This window comes from Cryptotermes secundus, unplaced genomic scaffold (genome assembly GCF_002891405.2).
Source record: "Cryptotermes secundus unplaced genomic scaffold, Csec_1.0 scaffold251, whole genome shotgun sequence".
Taxonomy (NCBI): domain Eukaryota; kingdom Metazoa; phylum Arthropoda; class Insecta; order Blattodea; family Kalotermitidae; genus Cryptotermes; species Cryptotermes secundus.
In genome coordinates this window covers 374856-386429 of record NW_019744108.1, presented here as the reverse complement: position 1 = coordinate 386429, position 11574 = coordinate 374856, and the positions used below count along the sequence as shown (strand labels likewise).

Below are 11574 nucleotides of genomic sequence, written 5' to 3'. Positions count from 1 at the left end.
ATTTCTTTCTAATACTTCATTAGCCCACCTAAGAAGTTTCAAATAAAATTTGTGAACTTTAATAGGAGTTCTATTTTATGTCATTCCACACTTTCTTGCAAGAATGGCTTTTGAAAGAATTCTTGAATTTCGACCTGAACTTCCTGTGAAGTAGATGGTATGCTGAAGCCAGTTACTAACTTCATGGAGTAGAATGCGTCTTAAGATTGTTATATTTCAGCATCCTGTTACATTGGGGCATCATTTTAAATTGTAAAGTATTCCATCTGTATTGCAACAAAGTCAATCCTTTCTTAAAGGACACTAAAATATATTTAATTCACTAAAAACTGTTTGCTAAACGTTTTAAAATATAATTAACTATGTGCATTCGTTGTTCTTGCTACATGTTTTGGCCGCACATGGGCCACCACCAGACAACAGTTATTATTTGGGGAGACCACTGCACTATACACTTTCTCCTTAGTACCCTAAGGCACATCGTTGTTGTTGTTAATTTGCTTCGTAGGATATTTTCGTCCTATTTTTTGGCGGCCGTTTCAGTGTTCCTTTTTAGTCTGTCGTTCACTTTAGTTGTGTGTTTTTAGTGCCGACAGTCGCTGAGGTAGTGAAGAAATTTCCCGCCTTGTATGGAACCAGCATACTCATTATTCTGATCACAAAATATCGTAATAGGATTGACATGGACCAAGATTAGCTAGCCAACGTTTAGTGTTGACCTCCAGAAGTTTCCAGTGGGCAGGACAGGAGATGAACCACGAGGGTGGACATACAGATCTATCCACATAGTTTCCACGTCATCCACTTTGCTCAAGAACGCATACAAATTCAAGTTCCTTGCAGACTGCAATCTGTCCAAGCAGACCTAGCTCTTAGCGTGTCACGTAAGCCTGTACTCTGCCACGTTGGCATATCTTTCTGCACATCTAAATCGACTTTACTCACGCAGTTTTAATGATTAAATTAGTTTCCGACGGGCAAAAGTAATATGACGTAAAAAAAAATTAATTTCACATCAGAAGTTGTTTACTGACCAGAGACTGACTGTTGAATCATATCACACGTGACTGCCAAATTAATGCTGTTATATGCATTACGTTTATCAAACTACTGGCTTATCAATATATATATATATATGAGTATCAGTGGCGTATGATTGATTTTCTGACAATAATTCACAAAATGGGTTATAGAAACCAAGTTTTATTATTTCCACACTTAGTAGAATGTGTCGTTATAAATTATAGCCCTGATTTTTAAATTTCTCTTCCATAATTTATCCAATATGTCTTTGTCACTACGATAGCTTTAATGCAAAAATTCGCCGAAGAGAGAGAGGCTTGAAGAGCATCGTTCTAGATCATCATGCGATGATACATTACAGTCAGAAATTAATAACTATGTTTAGAATACATATATTGATGGAACAGGAAGTGGCATTGCTGGAAGAAGACACGGAACATGGAAAAGATTTTAAAAAGAGAAAAAGAAGGCAAAGATACGTTCGAGAAGTGATCTGGAAATGGCTACTTAAATCTGAGCAACAACTTATAAATGGAGAGGCACTGGAAGCAGTCTGCATTCTTGGGGTCGCCGTAGCAAGACCAGGACCTGGAAGACATGGATCTTGGACAAAGAATTTCACAGGTGCAGTAAAACCAGTATTCAGAAGCATAGAGGCCAAACGCCAGGGATCAAGACATTTCTTTCTTGGCTCTTTTATTTTTGTTATCTAATAACTGTGTTTCAACTGTATATTGTTGGAGTGATTAAACTAAGAAGGGTGAGTAGCAAATGTATGGAATGTAGCACGCATGAAGAAAATGATAAAATCTCAGAAAGTTTTAGTCGAAAGGCTTTAGAAGAAGAGATAGCTGGAAAATGTAGAATTAGATGAGAGGATAATAATAATGAGAAACTTACAGAAATAATACGCGATTCAACTGGCTCTTGTGAGGTGGAAGGTAAAGTTGTCCCAGTAAATAAATAATTGAGCACTATGCGGTGAAGACGTATGGGGGCGTGGATATATAGATCCACGTTTTCTTTGCCTCGGCACTAGTTGGAGGTGAATGATCAGCTTCCTGCCCCGACCGCATTAACCGCGGTAACCATTAGATAGGAAGGAGGCTGGGTGGGCCCCAGAGCCGGTCTCGACGACGTGGAGAAAATAAAGTTCTTGACCCTACCGGGACTCGAACTACGAACCTTCGCCGCCCAGCCAGTAGCCAGTCGCTATACCGACAGAGCTCTCCCGGCTCCGCTAACTGGCTCTGGACATACTACAATATAGCACGATTCTGTATATTCGAATTTTCGTAAGTAAGTAGGGCCACGCCATAGCTGAAGGGTTAGTCGTTGGCTTCCCACCGCGGCGACCTGCGTTCGATCCCGGGTCTGATCAAGTGAGATTTGTGGTAGACAAAGTGGCGCAGGGGCATGTTTTCTCCGAGTACTTCGGTTTCCCCTGCCAATCTTCATTCCACCAATTGCTCCACAATCACCCTCACCTATCATCTTGGGCTGGTACAATAGGCCAGAAGTGGCCCCAGTAAGAGGGACTTAGTCCCACTCCACTACCAATAATAAAAAAAAGGTAAAAAGTAAAGATATCCCTGTAACAGGCCGTGGAGGACCATTGGGTTGTGAGATGTTGAGGTTCCCATATTTTCTATACAATCGACTCATAGATGGCGGTAAGGTTGTCAGCCTTACGCATCGGCCGCCCTTTACCACTAAGATTATTCCAAGAATATTCCTCGTACTTATTTCTGTTCTGAGTCGACCCCAGGGCCATAGTGCGGCTGGAAGGATTAGGTAAATTAAAAAATCTTATGACCTAATTTTCGTATTTAACAGAATGAAGTATTCTCTTGATCAACTAAGCAGTGCATATTCAAGAAAGTTCATATAGCATGAAGTTATTTGAATTAGTTGGTTTCCAGTTGCATGAATTTCTTGCCTAGTGTAGACCGTCCTCTGCCTAGTTCCTTGTGATAAAATTTAATTATTTCTTTTATTTGCAAATATCCCCGATGACGCACGACTTACAATGTTTAAAGGACCTAAATATTATGTTTGTGGCCAAAATTTAAATTGGTTTATTTCAGTAATATTTTTTTAAACAATACACACATTCGAGACAAAACCCAATCGCCTGGTTTGCATGTTACAAGAGGAGTACATAGGTTACATAGACCACATGTATAACAAGAAAGTGGCGACGATGAATTATTATTATTATTATTATTATTATTATTATTATTATTATTATTAATATTATTAGGAGCCGAGATAGCGCAGTCGGCATGGCGACCGGCTATTGGGTAGACGACCGAGGGGTCGGAGATTGAGTCCCTGTAGAATCAAGAATGTTCTCTTCTCCAAGTCGTCCAGACCGGCTCTGGGGCCCACCCAGTCTCCTATCCAACAGATACCGGGGACTCTTTCCCCGGGGGTAAAGCGGCTGGGGCGTGAACCTGACAAATCATCTCCAGCTAGTGTAGAAGTCAAAACGTGGATCTATACGTCCACTCCCTCATAAGCCTTCATGGCGTAGTGCTTAATTAGTTAAGCACAGGAACAACTTTTTTTCCCCTTGGCACTACAGCCCCAGTGGGCCTAGGCCTACATCCATGAACTTCTCCATTCACTTCGGTTTTTCTAGATCTTACACATTATATAGGACTCCTTGGGCGGGTGATCAGCTCGTCGCAAGGCCTCTACCTGTACACAAACACAGAAAAACGCACACACACACAAAATAAACATCCATGCCTTTAGTGGGATTCGAACCCACGATCCCGGTTTCCAAGCGAGCGAAGACAGTGCATGACTTAGACCGCTCGGCTACCGTGACCGGCCAGGGACAACTTTACCTTTATTAATACGTGTAGTATTACCATTATTAATGTCGCAACCTGCGCATCGGCTGGGCGGAGCTGCGCGGGGTGCGTTCCTGTGGTAACGCGAAATGCACCTTTACTCTGGGTTTTGATGGAGCTATAGGAAACATATGCATGGTAACGACATTCGAAACAGGCTGTTACCACGGATATGACAAACGGAACTCTTCAAGGAGGTAACTCCTATCCCAGCCGCCTAGCAGGGATAAAGGGAGAGCAGTTGAGAGGCCGTCAGTTCAGAGTTAAGAAGTGGAGTCAAGAGTTTAAAGTGAAGGCAGAGCTTATAAGTGAAGGCAGAGTTCATAACCGAAGGCAGAGCTCAGAAGTGAAGGCAGTGTTCAGAAGTGAAATCAAGAGTTCAGAAGTGAAGGCAGAGCTTATAAGAGAAGGCAGAGTTCATAACCGAAGGCAGAACTCAGAAGTGAAGGCAGTGTTCAGAAGTGAAATCAAGAGTTCAGAAGTGAAGGCAGAGTTTAGAAGTGGAGTCAAGAGTTCAGAAGTGAATGCAGAGCTTATAAGTGAAGGCAGAGTTCATAACTGAAGGCAGAGCTCAGAAGTGAAGGCAGTGTTCAGAAGTGAAGGCAGTGTTCAGAAGTGAAGGCAGAGCTTAGAAGTGGAGTCAAGAGTTCAGAATTGAAGGGAGATCTCAAAGTAAAGTCAAGAGTGAGAAATGAAACCGGAGAGAACACAGAAAGCGTGGGAACTGTTATAATTGAGTGTAATTGTAATATCGACGTCAAATAAACCTATTCAACAAATCTACAATCCACAATTATTAGTCACACGCACTCCCCCTACACGTGACATTATTGAAATGAAGTCAGAATTTTATAGGAAATGCGCGTTTCTTATTTCAGGCGGGATAACAATTAACCTGACAGAGGCCTTCCTTTACTTTCTTCAGTGTCTGCAGACGAAAGTGGAATAATGCTTCTGAGCTGTTATAACCGGCCCGATATGGTAACAATGTCGGTTAAATAGAAGAGAGTTTTGCTGTTGGTCCCGAAAGCAACTATAAACATGTTGAATAGGCATACCAGTAATGTCTCGAGGCAGATCTGTGACCCAGACTTATATGGCAGAAAGTTGCTAACCGGTATGTTGAACATAGCGGCAGTCACATGAATAGTGGCTGTACAGGTTTTCTTCTGACTTTGACCTTCAAGCGGTCATTCCAACCACACGGACAGGTCGAAGCAATGCAGCAATGGATGAAATATGTCGACATTTTCAGAAACCATAACCTAATCCTGGTGAATGTCGCCTCTGTGGTCCAGTGATCAGAGTTCCTGGCTACAGATCCAGAGGTCCAGGTTCGATTCCCGGCGCTACCAGATTTTCTGAGAAGTAGTGGGTCTGGAACGGGGTCCACTCAGCTTCGTGAGGACAAATAAGGAGTTACTTGAATGGAAAAGTAGCGGCTCCGGTCTAGAAAACCGAAATTAACGGCCGTGGGGATTCGTTGCGCTGACCACGTGACTAAAGTTGGCACTAACTTGCCGACAAGCCGCGGTCGCTCGGTCGGTATAGTTCGCTTGCGGACTAAAGCCACGGAGTTTAGTTTTAGTACCATTAATTACCTTCCGTTTCTTTAACTTGTGGATAAAATTTGATTAACTGTTATTACTCACATATTAAACAACTAACGATAATGGTACCTCCGCACTATCAGAATACCGCAGTCCATCAGAACTTCGCACTCGGCCACGACGTGGATAAATAAATGTAACCTAATATCTCATTGAGGTCCACATATGGACTTTCATATGGAACATTTTTCAATATGACGCACACTTAACTAAGCTCAAAGACAAGTCGGTCGTGTTATTTTTCGCTGTAGAATCTGTGGTATTAGCCGGTCGCAGTAGCCACGCGGTCTGAGGCATGAACTGTTTTCACTCGCTCGGGCGCTGGGATCGTGGGTTCGAATCCCAATTAAGGCATGGATGTTTGGTGTGCGTATGCATTTACTCTGTGTTTGTGCTGTCCTGTGTTTAGGTAGAGGCCTTGCGGCGGGATGGTCACTCGCCAAAAGAGTCCTGCTATCTGTGAAAAATGATTACGGAACTGAATAAGAGGTCAGGGCCTTCAATGGGCTGGAAGAGCCATCGGAAAGAAAAATCTGTGGTGTTAATAGATCGATGTGGATCGAAATCAAATTCACACAAATTCTACTGAATATTACACACTTTAATTGCCGCGTCTGTTTCAGTTACTCAGAGTAGCACGGACCACGGGGTCCCTGGACCGTAGGTGGTACACATCCATATCGGCACATTAAAGGTGTCAATGACAGGTCTCCAAAAAAATGTTTAATACATCGATTATTGTTACCTGTATTTAAACTGTATGAAAGGACTATACTTTTGCCTGTAATTCTGTATGGGTGTGAAACTTGGTCTCCGACATTAAGGGAGGAACATAGACTGAGGGTGTTTGAGGAGAATATTTGGACCGAAGAGGGATCAAGTGACAGAGCTTCATAACTTGTACTCTTCTCCAAGTATAATTAGAATGATCAAGTCAAGGAGGATGAGGTGGGCATGGCATATAGCACGAATGGGGGAGACGAGGAATGCCTATAGTATATTGGTGGGAAAACCAGAAGGAAATAGACCACTGGGAAGACCAAGGCGTAGGTGAGTGGACAATATTAAAATGGATCTTAGACAGATAAGATGGGATGGGATGGATTGGATTGATCTGACTCAGAATAGGGACCAGTAGAGGGCTCTTGTGAACACGGTAATGAACCTTCGGGTTCCATAAAATGCTGGGAAATTCTTGAGTAGCTGCACAATTGGCGGCTCCTTCAGAAGGGCTCAGCTCCATGAGTAAGTAAGTAAGAAATACGTTTTGTGTACTGGTATGTACTGTTTTCTTCTTCAATATTAGAGTATAAATACTAGGGTATATATTATGTTTGAGGTCGCATTTCCAGGTGCTTCTGCTGACGACAGCCATGGCGCTCTGCTTTCGAGTGACAACTGCGCAAGTCATCGCTCTCATCCCTGCTGTACTGCCCCCCACACCCATGACACTTCACAGGTAACAAGTCACACGCAGTAGGAGGCATGATGAGCAATCCTGCTTACTATTCCAGGTCCCGGATATGCTTTCAGATTATATAGATCAAATCAAAATATATGTTGCATGTTTTTAATAATATCCACGTAACAGATGCCAGTGAGGAGGCCTGGCTACATCGTCTGAACCGTCCATTGTTCTTCACAATATCACGTGATGCCGTCATCATGGTCTCGCAGTGTAACAAGTGCCTGAATATAAAAACGAGACGCCTTACGTAACTCCAAAACCACAGCCAAAATCATTTCATGGATAACAAATATGGCTCTCTACTCATTACGTTTTCTTTGTACTTCAAGAGAACACGGAGGTTCAATGCCGAAAATATTTAAGCCCGCCGTTGGACACAACCCTGATCTAGCTCAAAGTATAAATAACGACGTCGTCTAAGATATGGCGCAGTGTAGAGCTTGTGTATACCGACGTTTCGGAGGAGCATATCGCCTCCTCCGAAACGTCGGTTTACACAAGATCTACACGGCTCCAGATCCCAGAAGATGACATTCTTCATAGTCACCGCAGTCAAAACCTCAAATCTCACTTAAGCTCAAAATACTATAGAGGTTTACAATGTGGTCACCAGTTGTGTTGTGTTAAAGTGGTTTACGGTGGGGCCAATAATTCTGATTCAGATTAGGGGAATGTGCAGATTAAGATAATTCATGTTAAGCCTAATTATTCCAAATAAATCTCAAATTTAGTTTATTTTTCCCCATATTGTGAAATTCTTCCAGATTCGTTTCACATTGCCACAAGCTCACTTGCAGGATGCACGTAACACGAGGTCTGTTATCCTGCCATCTGCTTCCAGGTTCCCGAAATGACTGTATTCCAGAAGGTTTCCCCACAACATTTCTGAAAACATTTCCAACCAAATCCGAAATACATTGTAACCTCATTGATACGGTCAACTTCATGCTTGAATGGCTTCCTAGAAACGTTGATGGGTTTTCAATTGGTCAAGATAATCCATACTTTTAAGGAACCCGACAGTTAATTATTGTATTCACAAAAGCTCGCACTGTATCCTGTCCACAGTCAACAGATACTCTCCTTCATCTCCCAAATACTCTCTCCCTTCGAAATACGTCTGGCCAATATTCGTTTTGAACTTTTCATTCTCCATGCTTCCTGCGTCCGCCTCAACTCAACCTCCTCGATTTAAGTGCCTTCGCCATAACGGTAAGACGATACGAAGTAATCAGTACTTCTTGCGAGTCATTTGTAATTTCATTTGCTTAGGTTCGATATCTTCATTAGCTATATGTCCTAAAACACACGGAAAGTGTACTTTAAAACTTTAACATTTATCTATCTATGGCTCTACAGCCCTTGTGGACATCGACAGCTTTTTAATTTTCTTAATCTATACACGCCGGTATGGCAGCCGAGTGGTCTAAGACATGCACTGTCTTTCTGGTTCGGACGCTGGGATCGCGGGTTCGAATCCCACTCAGGACATGGATGTTCAGTGTTTGTTTGTGTGTGTGCGCTTGCGTTTTTATGTGTTTGTGTATAGGTAGAGCCCTTGCGACGAGCCGATCACCCGCCCAAGGACTCCTACAAAATGTCTTCAGATCTAGTAAACCGAAGTGAAACGGAGAGTTTCATGCAGGTAGACCACGGCCCAAATTGGGGCTGTAGCGCCAAAAGGAGAAAAGAATCTATACACAGAACAACATAAACACAGAATAAACGCAGACAGACATCTATTCCTCGAATGAGATTCAAACCAAAAATCCCACTGTTCTAGCGGGTCTTAGACCGCGCGGCCATTGTGATCGGCTGAAATTTTAAGATTAAAACACAAAAATTTATAATTTTTCCTGTTCGATTATATTGTGTTACAATATAATGTCACAGTCTATTGAAAGAACATAGGTCGAAGATGCTCCAGAAAAAAGTGCTGAGGAGAATATTTCGAGGAAAACCAAGGGAATGCACAGATACAATTAGACCTCTCAAATGAAAAATCTTCATAAAGTGAAAGTCTACATTCCACTTCTTGTCATTGCATTGAGTAAACAATGGAGAACTAAATCCACAGTCATTGTGTCACACACGCAGAATGCGGAAGTTTCGTATGAGTGTAATCAGAAAACCTCAAGCAATGAGACCACTTCGGAGGCGTAGAAGTGTATGCGAGCATAACATTTTACTGCATCTCAGATAAATCGTGTGCGAGTTTGTGGAGTGGTTTCAGCTTGTTCACAACAAGGCCCAATTGTGGACTCCTGTCAACAAGGTAACTATTCTCCGGGTTTCAAGAGAAAATAGCAGAATTACAGGGTTTGTGGACTTTTTCCATCATCCAGAATTCTAGGTTTCGGAAACTGGATCTGTTTCCGTCTTCAGGTGAGGAAGGAAGACACTTACACAGTTGTGTCCCTTAGAAAGAGCTAATCTCAATCACTGGACAACTCCTGTCAGATTTACCCAGCTATTTCAACATATAAGACTAGGCTAGTTCAGCGGGAGATAACAACAAGTCATAAAATAAAAATTGTGATAGAGCATGCACATGCGTGGAACTAGGATAGAAAAGGGGGTAGAAAATTATTTTAGAAACCTAGCTGACAAAATTCTTTGTATCATCCTCCATCGTCAGAACCCTTTAGAATCTGCTAGTAAAATAGCAACCAAAACTTCAAGGAAGACCTGCATTATGGAATTAGCTAATCTTAAAATACCAGCAAATTCGTAATCGAAATGATGACACTCGATATGTTTCTCCTGCTGCTAGAAGTACGAACTGGATTTTAACATGTTCATTGTTATTCTTCGCAGCGTTCCAGTGTTTGCCACTCACGCTAAACCGGTCTCACGCCCTCTGCAAATTCGAGGATCAGTCTTGGCACAAGAACCCGATGGTACAGAAGTTCTTATTGGACCGCTCGACGGTGGATCCATTGTTGCAGCACAAATCAATGTTCACAGTCCACTTCAATTAGTTGTACACCAGCCTGTTCCATACGCTAGCGCCACCGGAAATCCTATGGCTGTTCCACTGAAACTACTGTTTACTCGTTTCCCGCCGTTCATCGAAGCTATCGTTCAGAGAATTCAGAACTACTTTTCTACCTATAATCACGTAGGCAATGAGAATTATCAAATCTCAACACCGGAAAATGATCCATTACCAACAACAACGACGCCCACAACACCCGCGTCAACGTTTATAGCAACGACGGCGACAACACCAGTGTCAGCGTCTACAACAACGACGCCCACAACACCCGCGTCAACGTCTATAGCAACGACGGCGACAACACCAGTGTCAGCGTCTACAGGGACTGAGACAACTCTCCAGCCCGTTCCAACCAATGTTGGCTCGCAGACAGAAAATAACCCTCATGACGAACACAATTCATCATTCCCATCGTTTAGTGTACAAGAGGGAACTTATCGGCATAGGTACGATCCACCAGCATCCAGCCCTTTCAAATATCCATACCCCAAAACAGGTTTCCACAGGTTTACAGGGAAAGAATTTCCTTCTCCGGAAATGTGATATAGTGCTACGTACACGTGAAATGCAACTGCTTTAGTAAATTCTTTTAAGTTTTATTAATAAATGAATTTTTAATTTTAAATATTTGTTTAATTTATTCATTTCATTTCTAATTTTATTTTGTTCCGAAAGTTATTTTTTTTCCAGGTGAACACTTACTGGATTTTTCATAATTTGTATTCTTTGTTTAATAATGGTAGAGCAATTAAATCAAGAGAGATCTGATAAGATAACATGTAGCATGCACAAGGAAATGAGAAATTAATATAAAATTTCGATCGGTATACATCGAGGATCGAGAACACTAGACAGACCTAATAGTGGTTGTTAGGATAATAAAAAACTAAATCTTGCTTAAACATAATGAGTGGATACAAGAGGCTTGGTAGTGTCAAATAGTGGCTCTTTCGAACATGTACTGCACATTCTGATTCTGAATGATGTCGGGAATTATTTGATTGCCTGTTAACTACTTCATAAATGCCCTATACCATCCCCAACCCACACACAAACAAAATAAAAAATTTCAATATCATCCTTCCATTTTTGCTTATGTTTTCCAAGTGGTTTCTTCATTGAAGTTTTACGGCCAAATTGCTTTTACTCTCATTGCATCAAGTGCTACTAGAAGCTATTGAAAATATTCATAATTCATAATGTGTATGTATTAACAGTCTTCAAGTGCACACAATCCCATTTACCACCTCTACACTACATGTTTCGGCAGTATGGTGCCATCTTCAGGTGTATCGATCCGATACAAGCAGACTGCTTGTACCGGTTCTCACGATCTCTTCGCCTGCGGATTTCTTATATTTTTCCTTCTATCCTGAAGATGGAGGTGATACGTTCCTCCAAAATGTCGGTTAACACCACATATACACGGTGCCAAATCCCAGAAGACTGCCTTCTTCATAGTCACAGCCGTGAAAACCTCAAATCTTACATCGTATTTCGTTCTTTTGCAGAAATCTCCTACAGCACGGATCACTAGGCAAGTCAGATTGGCATCCGCGTTTCCGCTTAATGGTTTCGTATAGATTACACGTAAAAATAGGTCCCGTAATTCCT

General features: G+C 41.9%; 1 protein-coding gene across 1 annotated transcript; it reads left to right on the top strand.

Annotated features, from left to right (window-relative positions):
- Window positions 1-1600: 1600 nt before the first annotated feature.
- On the top strand, window positions 1601-10503 carry LOC111874414 (protein TIC 214-like). Its single transcript, XM_023869911.2, has 3 exons — window positions 1601-1647; window positions 6847-6953; window positions 9780-10503. Exons 1-3 carry the CDS (start codon window positions 1621-1623, stop codon window positions 10501-10503), a joined length of 858 nt encoding a protein of 285 aa, XP_023725679.2. The 5' UTR covers window positions 1601-1620.
- The last annotated feature ends 1071 nt before the right edge of the window (window positions 10504-11574 follow it).

Bases quoted from the DNA above. Each gene is read 5' to 3' on its own strand.
- LOC111874414 (XM_023869911.2), top strand. From the start codon at position 1,621: ATGGATCTTGGACAAAGAATTTCACAG. The intron at 1,648-6,846 runs GTGCAGTAAAAC...TCGCATTTCCAG, and splicing joins TTGGACAAAGAATTTCACAG to GTGCTTCTGCTGACGACAGC. The intron at 6,954-9,779 runs GTAACAAGTCAC...TATTCTTCGCAG, and splicing joins ACACCCATGACACTTCACAG to CGTTCCAGTGTTTGCCACTC.